Raw genomic sequence first — 23,132 nt, forward strand, 5'->3', positions numbered from 1 at the left:
GCGGATGATGTGGCCCAGGTGACACTACAGGAAACGCGTGCACGTTATGACGACGTGATAGGCAGGCTGAGGTGCTACAATTACACAGATTACCTGGATAGAGTGCAGAGGGAGAAGGGGAAGGAGGGTCGACTGTTGGCAAGGCTAATCAAACCTGAACTGGGGGGAGCCCCCATTACACAACTTAGCTTGGACTCAGGGGACGTGGTGCACGACGGACGCAATTAATGATTCCTTCTTGACGAATTACGAACAGTTGTATGAGGCTCCTGCCGCGGCCCCCTTGTCGGATATTCAACGATTTTTTGGGCCCTCTCCAGCTCTGTACGCTGGAGGCGGAAGCACAGGAGGAGCTGGGGTACCCGGTCACCTTGCAGGAAGTTAGGGCCGCCATTGCGTCGCTGGCGCCTGGTAAGACGCCGGGCCTGATGGCCTTCCGGCCTAATTTTATCAGCGCTTTGCTGACACCATAGCCCTGCATCGTGTCACGTTATTTGCAGAGGCGTTTGAAGGCGGAGGGGGTTGCTGGACTCCACCCAGAAGGCGCTCATGATCCCTCTCCCTAAGTCCAAGAGGCTGGGAGTTGGAGTTGGGGATTACAGGCCTCTCTCCATGCTCAACTTGGACATTAAGATCCTGAGCAAGTTGTTGGCGGGTAGGCTTCTCCCACATATGAAGTCCCTGATCCACCCTGACCAGAATATGTTTATCCCCTCTAGCTGCACTTCCTATAACCTTCACAGGCTTTACTCCATACTTTACCATGCAGAGGCTCCAGCCCTCCGACAGGCGGTGGTCCTATCAGTCGACTTAGAGAAGGCTTTCCACACGGTGAGCTGGGAGTACCTATTTGAGGTGATGCGGCGAATGGGTCTGGGGAGTCTGGGGGAGGACTGGGTGTGGTGGGTGTGGCTTCTTTATGCCTCGCCCACTGCAAGAGTCAAGATGGGAAGAACCATTTCCAGGCTGTATAGGATCTCTCAGGGGTCGCGGCAGGGGTGTCCCCTTTCCCCACTCTCCTTTGCCCTGCAGGCGGCGATACCACGTCTCTTTGTACGCGGATGATCTGATGGTATACCTGAAGGAGGCAGTTCAGGGTGCCTCCGAGGCTCTACATATCTTGGACGACTTCGATCTGCTCTCAGGCCTCAGGTTCAATAAATCCAAGACACATCTGTTTCCAATAGCAGGGCCATTGCCCAGACCTGTGATGTTGCCGACCGACACACTCTGGGCTCAGCGCACTTTTAAAGGTCTGGGCATTCACGTCTTCCACGCTTTAGATGACCTAAAAGATGGGAATTTGGGAGGGGCGTTGCGTTCCCTTTGCTCTTGGGTACATTTTTGTAGCACGTTACGATTACCCATTATGGCCCGGATTACCCTGTCCAAAATGGTTATGCTGCCCCGGCTGTTGTCCTTTTTTCGTAAATCTCCCAGTGTTGATGCCGAGCAGCTGGTTCCGCCCCCTGAATGCTCTATTGCAGAATTTGGTGTGGGGAGATGGTGCCCACGGGTGTCTCTGAAAACTCTACAGCACCCTATGTCGGACGGAGGACTCGGGTGGAATGAGTAAACGAGGAGGGAACGGGTCTGTCAGACCCGGCGTCCAGTCCCAAATTGGTGACGGTGAAGCTGCTGCTACCGGCTACGGCTACTCCTTACTGCAAAGTACAGCCTTTCAGAAGTGGAGAAGATTTCACAAAGTAGGGCAGCAATCCACCAAGTATTCACCCATGTTGCCTCTTGTGGGGCTACCGCATGGTGACCCACAATCTATACTCACGAGTGACCAACTGGCTCGCTGGTCAGAGGCTGGGCTGGATAATGTTGGGGACTGCTATTTAGATAAGGCACTGATTCCATTTGCAGAGCTGGTTGATAGCTGTGGGCTCCCCTGGGTCAGTTCCTGCAGTACAAGGCGATGACACGCCCCTTTGCGTGCTTATAGGGCGGCGGGAGGGAAGAAACTGACAACACACTGGATCCTTCATGCCTTATTCACTCTTGGCTCAGCTGGACACTTGGTGAATTGGCTTTATACCACACTACTAGAAGCTTCCGTCAGCCCTCTGGATGAGTTGCGGGCACGATGGGACAGGATTGGGGCAGAGTCCTTACAGACTGAGCGGCGCAAGGTCTTCCAATATCCCCCAAAAATTTCCCGGAACACCAGTTTGAAATATATTCAACTCAATTATACGCATATGACCTACATGATGCACCACCGGCTCAACGTGACCTATGGAGGGGAGGTGCGACTATGCCCCAGATGTGCCCACCCAGATACTGATTTTGGCCATATGACCTGGGAGTGCCAAAGGTTACGTTCTTTCTGGGAGGCTGTGTTGGGTAAGGTCGGAGACGCATTGGGACAGGTGTTGGCTCCCACGATGCAGACGTGTCTGCTGGCCTTTTTCCCAGGCTGCTTAAGGGCAAGGTAGGGAACAGGTTGATAGACTTGGCGCTGGGCCTCGCTAAGCGCAGGATAGCGTTGGAGTGGAAATCTGCGAGGGGCCACAGTTTGCAGCTTGGAACAGGGATGTAATCACATGGGTTGGAGGAGAGGGCATAGTATTAAGTTGGTAGGAGGCTAAGGGAACGAGAAAGCGTCCAATTACCAAAGTTTTAGAGAGGCATTGGCCAAGTGGGAGAAACCGGCGGGCTCTAGTAGGGAGAAGGGTGGGCTAGGTCACGGACCCCAACCCGGTGCCACTATACAGGCTGCTCTTCCACAGTCCCCCGACGCTCCAGGGGTTTGATTTGCGCTGGGGCTGTGCATGGATTTTGGGGCTGTGCATGGATTTTGGTTTGCTTGGGTCTCATTAGCCAGATGCGGGCGCGGTGCCTACTGGGGGTGTGAGGGGGGGGCTCCCTTACGGACCCATTTGTGGGTCGTTTCTGCTGTCACTTCCCTTGGGTTTTTAGTGCTTCTACATATCCATACCACTCATCTGCACAAGTTACTTTTTCCTTCTTCCTTTCCTTCTATTCCTTTCTTTTCCATCATTTGAATTTCGTTATTAGTATGATGTTACCATGAATATGAGTGGTGTATGTGTACATTAGACTGACGTTGGAAGGCTGCCCACATAATCGATGTAATATATCTGTAATGGTGGAGCAAGCACTAGCGTATGTTACCATTATTTGATGATGCAAGTATCCTCCTGTGATAGGCGTATTGAATGCCGAGATGGGCACCTGGTGAGTAGAATATCAGTTTCATTGTACCAAAAGTGCTTATGATCGCTGGGAGTGCCAGTGGAGAACAGTCTGTATTTCTTTGCTGCATAATCTGGACCCATTTGATATTTTGTCTGCCTTCTTTTCCTTTTTCCGTCCTGTGTGATAATTTGTATATAATACCATAAATATATCTTTATAAAAAAACAAAAAACAGAGAAGGCTTTGAGAGCAGCTGTGATGCATCAACACTACTGGAATCAATAGGGGCCCAACTCCTGCCAATAACAGAGCAATCGAAGTTTGCATTAAAGAACAAGATAGCAGCACGATAGTGAACGTGAACCTTGTGCCGGCTGATCTCAGCAAAGTCAGCACAAGGTCCCTTGAAACAGAGAAATTTGAGCAACACCTCACAGTAAAGGTAGCTAGGCTAAAAGCTACGGTATGTTTGAGCTCAGATCAGGCTCACCTATTGGGAGGGTAGACTTGTAGACATAGAGGGAAGCCAAGGAGTAATAATATCTGATTTGTGGGGTCCCCAGAAAGGACAAAGGGGGATAGACAGCCTGGAGAACTTTCTGGAGCAATGAGTTAAGAACACTCTACAACCCATGTCTTACACCATTTCTTGGGCTAGAAAGAGCTCATAGGGTATTGTCCCTACCATCGCCTCCTGGTGCAGCCACAAGGCCAATATTCACCAAAATCCTCAATTATCATATTAGGATGCGATCCCGAGAAAAATTCAGAGCAAAGGAGACCAATATAAAGCTCAAACAATTAGGAATATTCCCTGACTACACAAAAGAGGTCCAAAAACTGTGTAAAACCTTTGTGGGTGTGAAGCGCAAACTCAAAGCTATAAACCTGAAGTACATACTATTCCTGACCAAGCTGAGGGTCATCCATGAAGGCAAATACTGCTACTTTAGCTCTTCAGAATAGGTCTGGGAGTAGTTTGAGATGGACAGCAGAAAGGGGTCAATTTCAACATCTGACAGAGCAGGAAGTTCTTGCAGGGGAGAGTACCAAAGAGAAGGGCCCCATAAGGGAAAACGTAGATGCAGTGGATCACCAGGTTATGATGGGTGAACTGTGTTCCATCGAGATGGAATGCTGGACACTGGCAACCTGGATGGTGAAGGAGTGATAGACACTATCCCAAACAGAAACGTTGGGGGAAGGATAGTACTGCGGAAGACTGAGGCAGCGGAACAAAGGCAGCTGGAACATCAATGCAGAGTATAGATACAAACGTTACTTGGAGAAAAGTGCATGGACACCTATGGTGCTAAATCATATGATCAGTATAACATGAGATGTGATGTGTAGAATATATGGAGGGGGGGAAAAGTGGAGTAAAAACATGGATCAGAAGAATGAAACCAAACAAGAGGGAAGGGGGCCCAAAGAGACAACTAAACTGTGAAAAAGGGACCCCGACCAGGAGAGAGCCCTGTGATCAAGAGTAAAAGATTAGAGGATATGAACAGTGGAGTCCGTGGCTTGAGAGGGAGTGGTTTAGCCATTGCATAGGGTACTCGAGAGCCTGACTCTCCGGGGAGAAGATCAGCTAGCCCTTTAGGCAAGGGTTGGTTGGATCATACAAATGGGCTTAAGACTGAACTATAGGTCAAAGCATAAACTGACATTGGTACGCATTGCTTATACATACTGATGCCCCAGAGATGGGGGTGATCTGGGACCTATATAAGTAAATATTACCCTGGGAGGTCGCTTGACAGACTACAATGCACTCACAACCTGGCACTGAGATGATGAGCACTGAGACTAGTTTTATCAAAATATCCACATGGAATGCTAAAGGACTGAATGGATTTGCAAAAAGATATCGGGCACACACCTACCTTAGGCTACACAATATAGGAATTGCCCTTTTTCAAGGGATGCATCTGGCAGATGAGGAAGCACATAAAATGAAGAAGAAATGGAGGGGTCAGATGCTATTCTTTACATATTACTCTTAAAGCAGAGGTTAGCAATATGGCTGGCACTGGTGTGCCCTTCGAGCACAGGCATTCACAGGCTGATGGAGAGGAATATATGCTATTGTACGGACTTCTGGTTGGGGTTGAAATTTGCTTTCTGAACTCATGTGCCCCAAATGCAGAAGACAGAACCTACTACTGGACTCTAGTGAACCTTACACTCCCCTACATTGATCTTGCCTTGATCTGGATAGGGAACTGTAATTGAGTTTTAGACGGGATATCAATGAACATCCTCCCACGCACCATACAAAGCCACATAGAAAAGGTGCATTAACGGAAGTTATGGAAAGAGTGGAGTCCATTAATATCTGGAGAACTATGCACCTGACACACAGGCAATACTTGTGCCGGATGACACATAGTACACATTGCAGATTGGGCCGCATCTTGAAATAAAGAGATTTTAGCATTATGGTACAGAGTGCACAGTACTTGAACAGGTTTCCCTTTGAACACATTCCACTTATGATAGAGTATAAAGGGGGAGGCAGCAGGAGCAGACTATGGTCTGGCGGTTAAACCCAGATGCTCCGGGAGAGGCAGCTTTGCATACAGGTATATGGGTGTTGTTGAAAGCCTACCTGGAAAATAACTGGGTGGTCAACAGATACCAGAGCAATAGAATGGGAGGCCTTGAAAGCAATAAGCGAGAAATGCACATGTAAAATATACAACACAAATTGACAATTACAGCGTAATTTGACCCAAAAGAAGGAAGGCTAGCACAACTACAGGCGGAAGAAGCCATAAGTTCAGCACATGTGAGAGAAAGATTGGAAGCTAGACAAGATACAGAGAAGACCTCAGTACAGTAGACAGGGACACCTGACAGAATTCCGAAAACATTACACTGCGAGGGAGATATGTATCCATGAGAATTTTTGCCAGGCTGTTAAAAAAGAGGGGGCACACCCCTTTAATACTTACCCTAAACAAGCCATAGAAAATGGTGGCAGTGATATGAATCAGTATTAATGACACTCTCTCGAAGTATCTGGCTCACCTGTATAGCAAACAAGCATTGTACTGTAGATCATGGACGGAAGCGTTCCTGGAGAAGGTTGATCTTCTGAGGTTCAACAAGAAAGAGAGAAAAGCTACGCTAGATAGCACAAGAAAGGAGACTGGGGCAGCTGTATGTGGGCTACCTTCTAAAGAAACCCCAAGAGCAGATGGCCTTCCCTCCGAGTTTAATCAAGTCCTTGGGATGTAGTCCCAGACAGACTCCTGGAAAATAATGTGGACGCTAAGGAATGAGGGACATTACCTGAGACCACAAGGGAAGCTGTTACAGTCACGGAGCCCAAACACAAGGACTCAGCAGAGTCAAGCTCGTGTGGACCATTATCACACTAAATGTGAATACAAGAGTGCTCTCTAAAATACTTACAAATAGACTACTGAGGATCGGTGGGAACCTAGTACACAAGGCCCAGTATGGATTTATCCGAGATCGTAGCACGGTAATGAACCTAAGGCGCTTCAGTCATTTAATACACACCAAAGAGAATGAACAAATGGAATGTGGCCTGGGGAAACTTGATTTTGAAGGTGTTTGACAACTTTATCGGGCATATATGATCATGGTCCTCATTAGAATGGGCTTTGGACCAAAGCATTTGGGCTATTCAACTGCTGTATCAGGAATCCATGGCAAGGGTCACATCTGGTGGCTTGATTTCCGATAGATAAAGCATAGAGAGGGGCACCAGGTATGGATGCCCCGTATTATCATTATTATTTTTCACCTCAGCATTTGAACCACTGGTGGTCTGGCTGAGCGTAATAATGCAGCCCTTGGGATTCACAACTACATATACATACTAAGTTTAGTGGCAATGTCTGTAGATGAAATGTTAACATACTTAAGCCACCATAAGGACTTGGTCACCCTTCTCCTGTATGAAATATACAATTTTATGGAAGCCTCCGGACTGGGTAATAAGAGGAATAAAAGTGTTCTCCGTCCGCTGACTGCCTTGGTAGAGAAAACCAAGGAGAAGCTGCCCAGGACAGGAATACAATGGGAGCTGCCGGGGTTCCAACAACTGGGGATTTGGGTGGCTCGCAGGGCAGAACTACAAACGTAACATTATATGGGAAGGGTAATGCACAGGCTAAAAGCATAAATCCACTCCTGATATTCCATCCCACTCTGCATTATGGAAAGAGTAGCTGCGCCAAAATGGAGCCCCTCCCACGTTGCCTGTAGATGCTATTAAACACTATGAGCTCAATCCCCGATCAACATTTACAGAAATAGTCAGTCTTCTGATCTCACTGGTGTGGGTTGGGTAAAGAAAAAAAGCCAAGCTTGACGTCTTAAAATTGTAAAGGGAGTGGGGAGGGCTCGACTTTCCAGACCTTGCACTCTATTATATAGCTACACAGCTCCAACACACAGCAACGTGCTGTGAAGAAGGAGAGGCTTAAGGAAAAAGTTGCTCAAGAGCCTAGAGAGGAGAGGACACTGCCAATCTGTCTAATTCTAAGCAAGAACCAACTGCCTCATGTATTGTACAGCAGGTTGAAACAGCATGGGAGGCCATGGTCAAAAGAGTCCCTCATTCAGTATATCGCTGCAGATAGGGTGGTTGCAGCCATTTAAAAAAATATGTTAACAATATGTCATTAACAGCCTGGAGGGAGGGAGGATGCCAAAGGAAGGGTGATCTGTAAGCAGGGGGCAGGTTTATAACTTTAGAGGAGGCCCTTGAGTCATTTGTTGATTGACCGGGACAGTTCCTCTAGTTCGCCAAGCTAACCCAAACAGTCAGAGGGATATGGACAGGGGCAGCGTTTCAGTAAATAACAGGAAGATGAGGCTAGGGGAAATGCTTGGATAAACACAGGAATTGGAAAAGGAGAATGACAAGTCCATGAGGAGAGATTAATAACAAGATATTGTAGTTGTTAAATAATCAGGAGAAAGTGAGAAAAACTATTTGCACAACAGATAACTAATTTGAAAGAACAAACATGACATTTAACAAATTGTGTGTACTAGTTCATTGTAGGGAAAGCAAGTTCTTGCAATGGTTAACTACTGGAAAACATAAATAAAAATCTGAAAGGAAAGGGAAAAAAAGGCACTCATCTTAGACGTTCATAGCAGAGTGTCCTATAAATAGATAAAATGAAGGGGAAACGCTTCATTAAGGTGATAAGTGGATTCTGGCGGTCTTACCAGGAAGCACTCCCATGTCAGGAGATGCCTCCTTGCTCTCTGCCCACAACTCAGACAGTAAGACATCAAATGCAGTCTCTTAGTACATGGCACAATAATTATCATCATTACAGAGAAGACATCGGAGTACGCAGGCCCAGAAAAAAAAGTATTGGACTCAATGGACACGACTTAAAATGAAACCGCATCTTCCTACCCCCAAAACGACAGAGACTGAGCTCTCCGCTCACCCAAAAGGCTCCACAACCCTTGCAAGGTTGCAGGAGACAAAGAGCGGCAAGTGCGGAGACATATGGACAAGGAAGCCTGCACCACATCTTTGATGCATTAAGTAAAGGTAGGGAAAAATCTAGGTTACTGTTGAAGGAATCCCAGACCACCGATGTCTATTCCGTAGGCCCTGCTTCCCGAATCTTGAGTAATCTTTGCCACCAAGGAAGGATTGGCTGCCTAACCCTGCTTAAGAGTATGTGCTCATAGAATCCCCTATAATTGCTCCTGGTTGCAGCTGATGGATAGATCTCTGAGAATTGCTCGGGTTCAATACTTCTGAAAGGTCTCTTCGATTCCCTTACTCTTTTGGGCTCACAATCCTATGTCTTGTGACACACTCAGATCCTTTTTCTCCAGTACCTCACACTCAAAGGGATCTGTTCAAAAGGAAAAGGGGGTAGACTCCCCTGGCACACACCTCCGTGCCCTTCTAGTGCAATTCTGGCATATATATTAGAGCATCTGGTATGCACTGGCCATGCTGGGAGCAGAAAGGTATTGCCTACCTAAAGCAGCTTCTCGCAACCAGCAAAGCCTGTGATGCCTTATGAACGGAATTCTCACTACCAGAGACATTCCATTGGCATACCCTTCAATTGACTTACTGCCTACATGGCAGGTTTGGGGGCTGAAATGTGACACTAGTGGAATGATCAATCTTAGCTACATTAATAAATTGAGAGACGTAGCATCAGGCTTATACTTTGTTGTGATTGACCACCTCTTCTCTAGACAGACAGTGTCAAATACCAGATCGTTTTGGCAGATGGCTCTGAATAGGGCTTACTGAGAGGAGGACTGTTTGTCCCTATTGGAAACCCAAAAGAGATCTTAGGGAAGTAAAGTTGATTTGTTGTTTTTTTTTTACTTCAAATGTGTTCCACAACTGCTACTGGTCCACCTTGTAAATTGTGTAGGGCACCCTTTCTACCTCACTCCAACTTCTAGAGCTATAACACACAACAATGCAACCTGCTTCACGGACTCTGGCCCTGCCCTAGATGGTCTCAGTATTGGGCCAGGACATGGGGAGGCCCCCACTATGACACAAGCGATATGACGGGTATAACAAATCACAAATATGTTTGGTAATATCCCTGAGAGTACCCGAGTTGTGCATCTTATGCCACTGGAGACCGCAGTTGGTTACCACAATACCCGTTTGGCATGCTGAGATTACATGGGTTGCTACTTGTGAGTGGGAAGTGTACAAACTCCATGCCTGATTGAATAAATTTGTCAGTGTCTGGGTACACTTTCTTGACTGTTGCCACTACCTTAAATACCCATTGGGTTTAACAACATTTGACACTCACCTCCCCCCCCCATACCTCCACCCCCCCACCACATTGCCTTTCCTTTGAGACTAAATGTCAGGTAACACTTAGAATGTTGCAGAAAGCTTTCCCAGACTACTTAACCTGAACATAGTACCCTTGTTTCTGCCCTCCCCACTTCACCTCCTTCCTCCCCCAGATTGATATCCTTGTCTAAATGACATGGTCTCCCTTCCCCATACCCCATACTTTGCCATGGTATGCTTGCATGATATGTAATGCTGTACTTCCATTCAGGAACTGCAATCTAAGCAAGTTTGTTAGTGACAGAATTAAAAGTTACCACCTAAAGAGAAGAAATAAACAAATAATGCTCTGTTGCTAGTTATTCTCCATAGCCATAATTCTTTACCTTGCAATTTCTTGGTGATAATCATAGTTCTCATCTTCTTCCACCCATTCAACTGCTCCTGTAGTGGGATTTGCCCTACCGCAGAAAACCTTCATGTCAAAAATGAGTCAGACTCTGGTGACAATAACGGACAACTTCTTTGTGGATTAGAGCTTGCTTCTTTCCCTTGGTATGCTTTACTCCAGTTAAGACGCTACAAAAAAATAAGCAAGTGCATTAGAGGAGAATTTAGATACAGACCCTACAGTCTAACATGGCACATGCAACACAACTGAAAGTATCCTTGAGCAAAGCATCTTTTTAACATTGTCTCATTTTCGCTAGTGGTATGTTATACAGTATTATTGTAGTGACGAAGCTACATAATGCTATAAATTACAAATCATACTTCTGACTCGCACCAGTACTGATACTAACAATAGTTTTATCTCAAAGCATTCTTCCAAATTCAGATCAATGAAAACCCCACTTTAGGATGATTCTAAAAAACGGAATACACGAAAATGAACAATCACACTACATAATGTCATAGGACCAACGCCCAGGAAAAGACAGTGACATTGGCTTTCATATCTTCCTTTTAAGGATAATACCATAACAGACATGTTTTCAATAGATAAAACGGACACAGTGTATGGAGCCCTAGTCACAGGCTGAGGCACCTAACACTCACAATAAAGTCATTCCTGACAGTTATAGAGTTATATGGGGATGGTTTGGAAACTAAAGATGCACAATTAGGTCCTTTATGCCAAGCATCCCAGAAACATCCAAGCTTAGAATATATTTCAAAGTCTCATTTAAGACCAACCTATCTATTGATATGTAGCAATGTATTTTAGAGCGGTGTACTCACCAGGCAAACCTGACTACTTCTGGTACTATTTACTCAAAGAACCAAACAGAATTTCTGTGGTGGGATGGATTTTTGTCAGTTTCAGATTCATCCTATGCTGTAAGCTATTAACAGGTATGAAATACATTCTGGTTTGAATAATCCTTTAAATATCAAAAACCTATTAAACATAGTGCTGCGATTTTAAATTAACCAAGCCTGTTAATAACAAATGTGGAGGAGTGTGGCTCACTGATTAGAGCGGCAGACCCTGATGCAGAGGTCTGGCCCGGGACCAGGGTTCAATTCCCGACGCGGCAGGGCCTGAGCCCAAATATGTCCACGGACTCGATAATTCTCGCCTCGGTGCCTATTCTAATCATGGGGTCCCACGCTGCAACTCTGGGCAATAGTTGCTTAATCTCCACTACGGCGGCCCACCCGCTGCGGGATGCCTGGCTTTCACCCTGGGGATACCCAGTAGGGGTTATCTCACAGGGAAAAAGCCAGGAGGGGTTCCCAAGGCAAGCGCCTTGATGCCTTCGGGTGATACGTGCGCTATATAAGTCGCAATACATTTACAATGTGGGTGAAAGACCAAACCAATAAGACTATCAAATATATATCAAGGAAATTAGGCGGATATGCTGGTGTGTTCTAATATAACCCAATTGCATTAAAAAAATTATAGATAACCCCACAAAATGGTTCAGTAATGACACTTAAATACTAAAGACTTAAGTATAAGGTGGAACTGTGATAACTCACAAATGACTGTGCAGCCTATAATTTTTGTTTCGATTAAACTTAGAATGTGTACTGAAGCACCAAGGATAGACAATCACAGAGGCACTCTGCCAAGAGCCCAAAAGCTGCTGAACGGTTCTCAAATAAGTGTCTGTATCAGGCCCTTTAGGATTAACATTTTTTATTGAGAGATAAAAGAAATAACATCAAAGTATAAAAACACAACTTACAACCTTCATTTCAGCAATATAAAATAAACTTCACTTCTGCTTGATATGATTACAGGTATCAAATTTAATTATATCAAAGGTTAGTTAACTCACCCCGTGGGGCTCATTCACTAAACAGAGAAAGGGGCGGTCAGAGGAAAGGGGAATCTCCAGCAAAACAGTGTTGTATAAGTAAAATGCCTCACCAGCTTCAATCGCAAAAGCCAGAAATACTTTCAATATATAAAAAATATTGAAAGGTCTCCAATGCCTTTAAATGTGGCTAGAAATTGGACATGCAAAATACAATTTCCAACTTGCGGTTAGCTAATTCACCCTTGGTTTTGCGAGTCATTTGAAATCTTTTTTGGAACTCAGAAAGATTTCTCGCCACCTCTATTTGAACTGAAACGTTTTACCCCCATCATGAACACTGCCTTGCTGGAAATCCCAGACGAATTTGCCTGTGGCTAGCAACTCATTTTTTGAAAACCTGATTATCCGGTCTCTTCATGAAAGTTGCGTGGCTTTGATCTACGAAATTGACCATCTCCAAACTTATCTTCCCTGGCTTCAGTCTACTTAACACTTACTGTGAAACCCTGACTGTTGACAGCCACCCTTCTTAATGGTCATAGTCTCCATATGGTGTTTCAGTCTCTAGGTGCCACCTCTTTTCAGTAATCAGGTCTTTTGGGTGAGTGTTTATGCAGTGTGTGCAATGATGAGGGGTTGACGATGGCAGGAGAAGCACAACTGCGCTCAGTCCGAACACGGGGGATAATATTACATAAATAGTAGTAGCACTTCTTAAAACAATTGAGATTCTTTCCACGTGGGTTAAGCTAGAGGTTTGCCTAAGCAAGTCAGGATACTCAGGAGAATTATTTCACAGACACATGTTTTTTAATACAGTACTAAAGAAGTAGAATGTGTCTTCCAACTATTACCTCATTTAACCATCTAAAAGCCTTACTTGAGAGCCGCAGAGTGGGACATTTGCCAAAAAGTGGCAGATGTCCCATCTGCTTTATTTCTAGTGCCAACGAAATCAGTGCACATTTAATACAGAAAATTAGATAATTGTCAATTTTGATAGATGTCCCGCATCCTTCCAATTCTAAATAAGTCACACATGGTCAATGAGCAGAGCAATTTTGCGGTTGCAAAACCTGCAGTTCTCAAAATCAAAGAGTTTGTGACCGCAAAATGACTTTTATGTACTAAACTCACAATGAATCGCTATTTGAAAGGGGCATGTTTAGGGCATCCCTTCCAAATAGCGATTCGTTAAGTATGTATCAATTTTTTGCAATTGAAATCCAATAGCAAAACACAAATTTTACCAACACCTCAAAGGAGAAGTTAATTCCTTCCCAAATGGGAAGGGGTTCCTCTGGTAGACGTTAATCCCTTCGCAAATGGGAAAGGGTCCTCTGGGACCTCTTTCTCTTTATGAATGGTAAAAAAGTTTGTTGTGGAGTAGGCAGTGGTCCACTGCCAACTCACAAAGAGACAAACAAAAAATTAAGTATTTGTTTTCTTTAATGTAACCATTTTCCTTTAAGGAAAACAGATTCCAATTAAATAAAAGTTGATTTTATTTCAAATCAGATCACAGACGTGGTTGGCTGACCCCAGCAGGCTGCATCCCTGTGATTGCATCCAATCACAGCAAATCACAATTTCCCACTTACCTCATCAATATAGTTGAGGTAGGCCGGACTGCAACCCACCATGATTCCGAATTTTGTGAACAGACTTATTAGTATATATATGTCGGTTCGCAAAATTACTTTCCATTCACAAAACATAGAGGCACAATTTGCAACTACTTTTTGTGAATGGAAATTTCATACACCAGGCCCTAGGTATTTTAGCATTATAATTGTGAGTACAGGTCATTTTTAAACTTTTAACACTGGACTTTAAATCAATTTGCAAAAGAACCAATGAATAAAGATGAAATTAATCATCTAAATAGAGATCAATAAACTTAACTGAAATAACATATTCATGATAGCTAGCTATCCACTAACGCGAGTTTCAAAGATTGTATCTTCGGAAAATTAGTCTTCACAAACAAATGGTTACTGTTTTGGTGTAACAAAGTGAGTGTTCGTAAATTAAAGTAATTCAGAACATAGCTTCCAAGTATAAGTATTTCCAATCAACAAAATGTATGGTTAATGTTTAGGAGGCATCATCAAAGCAGGATATTTGAAAAGAAAACCAATTAACCAGAAGTAGCTGTTGCTTCAATATGTTTCAAATAGGTTGTACAGTAGTCACAGGTAAAACCCCAAATTATTTCCACTTCTATTAAGCCAAATTAGATTGACCTGTTTAATTGTCTGTTAGCCTCTGAAAACCAGAATGATTATTCATTATACTTTTGACCTTTATGCTGCATTGTAAAGAACTGTAAAGTTTGACTCATTGCGTATGTTCCAGTGCTATCTCCCACATTATGGAAGCAGGGGTTACTGGTTCATTGTATATTGCGAGCATCAATACATTGAAGGGCTGAAAGAATTTAATAAACTATTTGATTATGACAGGGGATAACTGAAGTACTTTAATGGTGACTTGAGAATTTCAACTCTAACGCCTAAGGCACAGAGGAATCAGGATGGATGTTACATTTTAAATTCATAAAAGCTCCCATTGTATTTCCTAGAAAGATGGTTTGAGAAGTATTGACCATCTTTCCAATATAAGAAGCATTACTTATTTCTTTCACCACCAGATATACAACGCTTTCTTCAATTCTAACCCCATCATTTCTATCACAATCTTTACACTCGTTCACCAAAATTTTTAACATCTATTAAAATATGTTTCTTCCTGCAACCCTCATATCTGGGGCATACATCTTACTTCCATGTAAAGCAGTGTGCTGCACTCCAGGACACCCATTACAAATTATGCCTAAAATTGAAAATCAAACACCAACTTGTTACCACATACAAATATGGACGCTGTCTAAAATGTTGATCCTGCTCACTACTGTACTGAATGTTGAGTGTCTTCAATGAAATTTGCTTTTCAATTAAGGCGATTCACTGTAAATCTTCAATTGACTAGCAGATGGTTCAAATTACATGCCTTCTGGCTTACAGCAGATGTAAAAGAAGACACTTCTTTCATTCAATACCAAAATTTGGCTCTGGCAAAAATAAACAAGCATTTACAATGCAACGGTTTCGCCTTTGGAAAAGTTAGAGCTATTGGCATTGTAAATGACTAAATTTGTATTTATGTGTTGGTTTTGAAAACAGATAAATAAATGGCATTGTCATTTACATTGCTAATAGCTTAATCTCTCGCAAATGTGAGACCTATTGTACCCTACGGACGAGCTCAGCAGACAGCAATTACTACCACACACACACCAAGAGCCACACACACACACCCAGAGCCACACACACACACCCAGAGCCAGCCACACACACCCAGAGCCACACACACACACACACACACACCCTGAGCCACACACACACACACACAACCAGAGCCACACACACACACACACACCCAGAGCCACACACACACACACACACCCAGAGCCACACACACACACACACCCAGAGCCACACACACACACACACACCCAGATCCACACAAACACACACACAACCAGAGACACACACACACAACCAGAGCCACACACACACACACCCAGAGCCACACACAGACACACCCAGAGCCACCCACACACACCCACACACACACCCAGAGCCAGCCACCCACACACACCCAGGCAGCAAGCAGCACCGCCTCATATGCAAAGAACGTGAAGTAAAAGCACAGCCTAGCCTACTTGCCACCAAGCACCGCCCCGGCCCCTACTTCCGGAGATGCGGTATAGTACAAACCTACCCAATGTCGTTTCCCGAGGGCGGGATAGATATTGAATGGAATCCATTCTAAGATCAGACATGAAGAACGCTGCTAAAAAGCCGATGCAGTTAAATAATTATCGTGTTATAGTCGAGGTATGAATAAAAACGCGTGGTTTGCAATTAAACAAAAGAGTATTTGGTTATGAATTCTTAATTCATAACTATTTTAATGAATATTATAGAATAATACGCTTAAGAATGGGAAACGTTAAAGCATACCACTTCTTATGATTGCAACGAAAAGTGTGTATTGGAAAACGTGGCTAGTTTGACTCCAGTGCTCACAATCTGTCGGCGGATTCACGCTTATTGAGAAGCTATACATCCTCTGGATCAGGGGTCGCCAACTGGTCGATCGCGAGCTACCGGTAGCTCGCAGAGGCCCTGTGAGTAGCTCGCGCCGCTAGCTGCTCAATTTAATAGCCCTTCAGTGTTGTTTGGGCTCTTTAGGCTGTTTTGATGCTCCGTTGCCCGCTCTCTCCCAAACCAGCTGCTCAGATTGGCTTTGAGTTTAGCTGGGGTGGGGCAGGCCGACGAGGATGACGTCGTTGGTCATGATGAGTGTCTCGTGACCATTCTATGCGCCCCCTGCCTTTCCCTTATTAGCACCACACTGCATTGTTGTGTGTCACGAGTGCGAAGGCAGGGTGCTAATGTGTCGTAGCTGCAGCAGGTGTGGCTGGGCAGAGCTGCAGTTTTCAGCAGCAGCACAGCCTGCCACCTAATTTTCATCAATATCCAGAGCAGCAGGTAAGCCATGGGTGCACGCCCGGCCTGGGGACTAGACGGGCGAGAACAGCAGCGTAAGTCACCACTTGTGAGCACAATTACACGCGTGTGCACCGTTGGATGTTGGAATAGTTGGCGCTAGAGGTGGGAATACTGTCAAAACTGTGAGCGGTAATAGTGCGAGCACAATTAGTGGCAAAATCAATTAGAGGTGCGAGCACAATTAGAGCTGCGAGCACCATTGGATGTTGGAATAGTTGGCGCTAGAAGAGTAAATACTATCAAGCTGCGAGTGCTAGTACTGTGAGCACAATTAGAGGTGTGAGCACTACTGGATGTTGGTGAGCATAATTAGAGGCGCGAATACTGTTGGATGTTGGAATAGGTAGCACTAGAGCTGTGACCGCCGTTACTGTGAACACTACTGGATGTCAGTGGGCGCTAGAGGTGTGGACACAATTAGAAGCGTGAGCACTATTGGGCGTGAGAATAGTGAGCAGTAGTACATCCTATCAGAGCTGTGAGCGCTAGAGGAGTTAAGACACTTGGATGCTTGAGCTCTATTGGGCGTGAGAATAGTGAGGAGTAGTACATCATATCAGAGCTGTGAGCGCTAGAGGAGTTAAGACACTCCGAGACTTGAGCGCTGATGGGCGTGAAAATAGTGAGCGGTAGTACATCCTATCAGAGCTGTGCGCGCTAGGGGTGTGGACACAATTCGAAGAGTGAGTGCTACTAGATGGTAGTATGGTGAGCATTAGAGGCGTGAGCAGTATGTTTGGTGGGGGTCTGAGCGCCATAGGTGTGCGTATTATTAGTGGTGTACGTACTACTGGATGTTGAAGATCTGAGAACCATCACAGCTGTTAATGCTTTAGATGTGAGTAATATTAGAGTTTCAAGTGCTATTGGATAGTAGACCCGCGAGTGAGCACTAGAGGTATTAGTACAATTACAGCTGCAAGTGCTAGAGATGTGTGCATTCTCAGTCGTCTTGGTGATAGTGGTGTGAGCTGTTAGTAGTGTAAGCAGTATGGCATGTAAAACTGAGTGCTAGAGATGCGAGCACTATTACAACTATTCGTGCTATTGGTGTGAGGTCTGTTAGTAGTGTAAGCACAATGGCATGTTAAAACAGAGCTAGAGATGTGAGCAGGGGTTTGAGTGGTAGGCTTGTGAATGACAGCTCTGTGAGTGAAAGTGCTAATGAAAGCTAGAAGTGAGTGCTAGAGACGGGAGCGCAAACTAGACCTGAAGGTATCAGAGCGCTTTACATGAGCACTAGTTACGTTACAAACAGACACATTAATTTTTGTTAGGCACTGCGAGATTAAGTGATTTGCCCAGCCCCAGAATCACAGAACGTTGAGCGCCCATGCTGAGAATCGAACCTGTTTCCCCACCTCAGAGTTCGCCCGCCCTAGCCATTAGGCCACATTCTCTCCCCATCTTTAAAATGGCTACACTTGATATCTTGTATTGTCTGGTTCTGGTTATTAGTAGGTGTGTGCAAAATACACATAATTTCCATTCATGCAATTAGGTGACATTGTGGAAAAACTTACTAGGTCCAGTCAAGCAAAATGCTTAAACGCCAAATTAATTAAGAAGCGCTCTATAGTACTTTATTCTGGGGGGCATATTTAGCAAACGTTCACACAGCATAGCAGCCACCTTGCTGCGCTAATATAAAGGGCAGGAATGGACAGGCATTTAAGAGGGTAATCCCAAGAGAATGGATAATTAATATTGTTTAGGAAGGTGATAGTGTGTGGTGTGGGTGATATCATCACCATAAGCCTGAGGTCACAGGGCTATGTCACAAAAGTCTGCAGCTGTCATGGAATATTACCTGGAGTAGTTTTGAAAGCTTGTGTTAATTAGAAAAGAGCCCAATGTTTGCTACAAAATGTAGGAGCACCCAATCAAATTTGTATTTGCAAAACCTTCTTATTTGTGAATTTGGCGCTTGGTGAGTGTGGTACAATTTTAAGTCCTCTTCCTATTTATAGAAGACTACTAAAGACCATACAAGCCAATAACCATGCTTTGGTCAACATTATTCAAATCGCAGGTCATTTGTGAAAAGCAGTCGTCCTGTGTTCATAATTAAACATAGCTAAGGTGAGTTAGTTATCTCACTTTCCAACTGTGCTGTTTCATTTACCAGCATGGCTTCTACTCACAAATTGTCTGCAATACAACATTATTAAAGGTGTCCACGTGGTATTCTTGCCTGTTATGGATTGGGGATGTTGACACATGCAAAGTCTTTTCTTTCAGTGTTATTGTGTTCAAACCACAGTATGGGCTCTGAAGAAATAGGCTTAACGTCAATGAAACTGGGTGGGGGAGGTCTCTCGGAAAAATGTGCGAGTTGCTTGGGGTTTAGTAGCTCACGACGATTTTCACTGACCAGAAGTAGCTCTCACTACACAAAAGGTTGGAGACACCTGCTCTGGATCATTCCAGGAGCCGCTTAAACAGACAAAACGTGGACAATAGTTATTCTATTAATAGCTGCTATGCGCTCATTCTTAGGAAGAGTTGGGTAAGAAAACCTGTCCACCTCGGGCTTGGCAACAGCATCAGCCAATGACAAAATTAAAACGTCGCCTTGGCAACGCACAAACAAATGTGCTCCGCCAATCCACAAGAAGGAAGGGGCGGAGAACGCGTGGTGAGATCAGGGCAAAGATAGTGTGAGAAGCAGTGACGTTGAAATAAAACCCTACGTTGCAAACAACTCGACCCTTCAGTGCCAGTTTAATGAGCCGATAGTAAGTGCAAGAAATCAAACCAGAGCCGGAATAGATCCCATCCCCCGAATGTACCCAGTAATCAATTTAAGTTGGTTTGAAACCACGCGAGAAGAAAACTGAAAGTTCCATTCCGATCATCAAACAGTAGTAAATGGGAATCATCATTCTTCGCAAACACGAATTAATAGTACAATGTAACTTTGATCAGTATTAATAAATGCAACTTAAGACTTGTATGTCGCTGTCTTATGGAACACTCCTGGAGAGGTCAGCAACACATGACGCTTCCAGCCAATGTAAGGCAGAGGCGCAGCAGCCCCCACCCCCCAGTCTGCACACCAACCACTGGTCCCAAACAGGATTGAATCGCTTCTAACAAAGGGTAGAAACTTGAGAACAAGCATTTACAAGTGGGGCCGGAGACACGGACAGCGGGAGGGGGGGGGGGCGGGAACGGGCAAATCAGGTTTTCTTCCTGTGCTTACGAAACAAGCTTAATGCACTACTGAGGGACACATAAGAAACCTGGGCATTCACATCTCATCTGACCCTTGGAGAGCTTGTAACAGCACATCCATGTTTTTTTTAAATACTGTAAACTCACTTTTTAGGGCACGGCCTACGTCACCACTTCGTCAGAAGTGGGGCGGTGCTCCGAGCCGTATTGTTAAGGGGCTCAGAATAGTGAAGTAAAAATTTTCGTGGTGTTCTGTGGCATCTGCATGGCAATTGGTCCTCTCACGTCTGTGTTTTTGTAAGGCTTCACGCAATAGGCCCTAGGAATTTTGCTCTCCCTGCTTCCTGCATATTCCGTGCTAACACGCGCATGAGAATGCCATAAATTCCCAATTACCAGATGTCAGGGTCCGTTCGCGCATTCACGACTCTGTATATAGTTTTCTTGAGCTGTAAGTGCGCGCATGCTGTCTCCCCGTCCTGGAGAATGCCATAAATTCTCAATTAGCAGCTGTCAGAGGTGCCGGTAATTGAAGGCAGATGCCAGGCTTATCGCGATTTTGTGCCATTGGGAAAGCATCGTTTTTCATCACGAGGACAAGTATTATCCACTTGTCTTTCTTTGCTGCGTGAAGGCTAGGTTTTAGGTGCTCCTTAAATGAAGAGACAGTCAAAAATAATTTGCTGTCAGAATATGAACAATAGGTCACTCATGAGAATTTTGTTTTAAGGCACGGTAAGTCGGCCTAATAGATTGCCCCTTGATTGAATTTCTTAGTCATTGCTTAAACAACGTAGTTCAGATTGAAGGTATTTCAACAGTTTGTTCCATTCCTAATGTTTTGATGTTGTGCAGAAGGTCATGCCTCTTACACACGGATCGGCAACAGGCGCAACACCCACCGAGGCAGCAGACTCCGATGTCTATCACAGGCGCGTTGACCCGCTGCGCTGCCTCATCACTGGTGGTGCCTGTGACCAAACGCCTCTGACACACAGATCGGCAGCAGGCGCTACACCCACCGAGGCAGCAGACTCCGACCTCTGCCACTGGCGCTTTGACCCGCTGAACTGCCTCACCACTGGTGGGGCCTGTGGCCAAGCCCCTCTGACACACTGCAGCAGGCGCTACGCCCACCGAGGCAGCCTCCAGGCCTCGGATAGACTGAGTTGGGGGGGGGGGACGCTTCCGGTTTTGAAATCTTGGGTGAGATGAGTTTAGTGCCTGTATAGATGGATCCCAGCTCAATGTTATTTCAACACTAGCCAAATCACTACAGAAGAATAAATTGCCTTCATTCCAGAAAGCGGGTCTAAATTAGGCCTCAGGACAGAAGATGCAACCGGAATCACTTCAGCCATGTACACATTTGTTCCCGGAATCAGCAGTAATGGTTGTAATGATTAGGGAATCTCAATAAAGCGTTCGACATGTTGTGCAACGAGAAGCTGTTAACTTTTCTGGATTCCATGACAGCTTGTTGTTGAACAATAGTCCAAAGTAGTGATAATAGTTTGTTGGAGAAAGACCTATTTTGGTCAGCATCTAAAAGCCCTTACAATATACTTTACTAAACATGATGAGTTTGCTTTCATCATACATAAATGTTAACTTTTTGCTGGCCTTCGAGGACGTGCACACAGTGCTCTGCAGGGTACAGAGAGATCTCAGCAGCAGGGGCATCAAACGCTGAGCTATCTCGCTCACTCGCACTCAAGGTACCTGCAGACTTCAACCAGACGCAGAGAGAGAGCGCCATCAGAGCAGCTGTCGCATTAACACCACGAACTATATCTAGGACTGGAGCCTGTGCATGGAGCCCTCTGCAGGAGGAGCACGAACCGACCCAGCTAGGTTACTTACCGAGGACTTATTTATTTATGCGTTTTTATATAGCGCGGACTTTACCCGAAGGTGTCAGAGCGCTTCACAATAGGAACAGAACTAATACATGAGAACATTACAAGTGCACAAAATACAAAAGCAAACGTTACATTAAATGAAGCAAAAATGACAATCGTGAGCCAACAAAATACAAGAGGTAGCAAACGGTGCATTACAAAAGTGACAATAGTGAACCAACAAAATACGCTATTGCGCATGCGTGTTACCCAATCAGCCCCCTCTGCCGTAGGTGCATTAACCAACCGAGTCAGCTTACTGGGAACTGTGCAAACACAGGTCTGTGCTGCAGGAGCAGCAGCCGAGTGAGCTGTCCTATTCCAATCTGCAGAGGTAATTCACGCATCTGCAGACTACACCCACCGAGACCAAGTGCCTCTTACACACGGATCGGCAACAGGCGCAACACCCACCGAGGCAGCAGACTCCGATCTCTGCCACAGGCGCTTTGACACGCTGAGCTGCCTCATCACTGGTGGCGCCTGTGACCAAGTGCCTCTGACACACAGATAGGCAGCCGGCACTACACCCACCGAGGCAGCAGACTCTGATGTCTGTCACAGGTGCGTTGACCCGCTGCGCTGCCTCACCACTGGTGGGGCCTGTGACCAAGCCCCTCTGACACACTGTAGCAGGCGCTACGCCCACCGAGGCAGCCTCCAGGCCCCGGATAGACTGAGCTTTGGGGGGGGGGAGGGTAGGGACGCTTCCAGGTTTTGAATTCTTGGGTGAGATGAGTTTAGTGCACAAAAAAGGGGAACACATGAAGATTACAGACCAGGCGCCAGCGAGAGGCCAGTGGCCACGTCACTTCCGTGCTTTAGATCTTGGTCAGACCCGGATGTCCGAGGGCCCCTCCCGGGGACACTGAAGTCAGGCAGGGAGGGGGCCCGGTGAGGGCAATATCCGGAAGGGGTATTTTAAACCCACCGCAGCAGGGAGGTCTTCGCTTCTGTTTTTTTTTTTTTTAAAGGTTTTATTGAAGAAAACAAGAGAAATTTACATATATCGGGTGTCATGCATAAAATACAATATTGCGATAGGTGAGCGAATGAATCAATATGGAAAATAAAATTCAAAGGAGTATGCAATATCAACTTAGTACGGTACATCAATAAGGAGAAGTGCGATCAACGATCATGCAAAGTAGCAGCCAGCAAGGCTCTCCCACCCATAGTTCAGGATAATCGGACACCTCGATACATAAGAAAATCGAACAGGATTATCAACCCATCT

The 23,132-nt window shown here is 45.1% G+C and overlaps 1 protein-coding gene across 1 annotated transcript in view; it reads right to left on the bottom strand.

Moving 5' to 3' along the window:
- PRMT7 (protein arginine methyltransferase 7) overlaps positions 1-23,132 on the bottom strand; it is a 645,306-nt gene that overhangs the window by 615,259 nt on the left and 6,915 nt on the right. Inside the window, exon 2 of the mRNA XM_078670716.1 lies at positions 10,351-10,543. Coding sequence (XP_078526842.1) covers positions 10,351-10,445 — 95 coding nt within the window. The 5' untranslated portion in view covers positions 10,446-10,543. The remainder of the gene's footprint in view (positions 1-10,350; positions 10,544-23,132) is intronic.

The sequence above is a fragment of the Lissotriton helveticus genome, chromosome 12 (genome assembly GCF_964261635.1).
Source record: "Lissotriton helveticus chromosome 12, aLisHel1.1, whole genome shotgun sequence".
Taxonomy (NCBI): domain Eukaryota; kingdom Metazoa; phylum Chordata; class Amphibia; order Caudata; family Salamandridae; genus Lissotriton; species Lissotriton helveticus.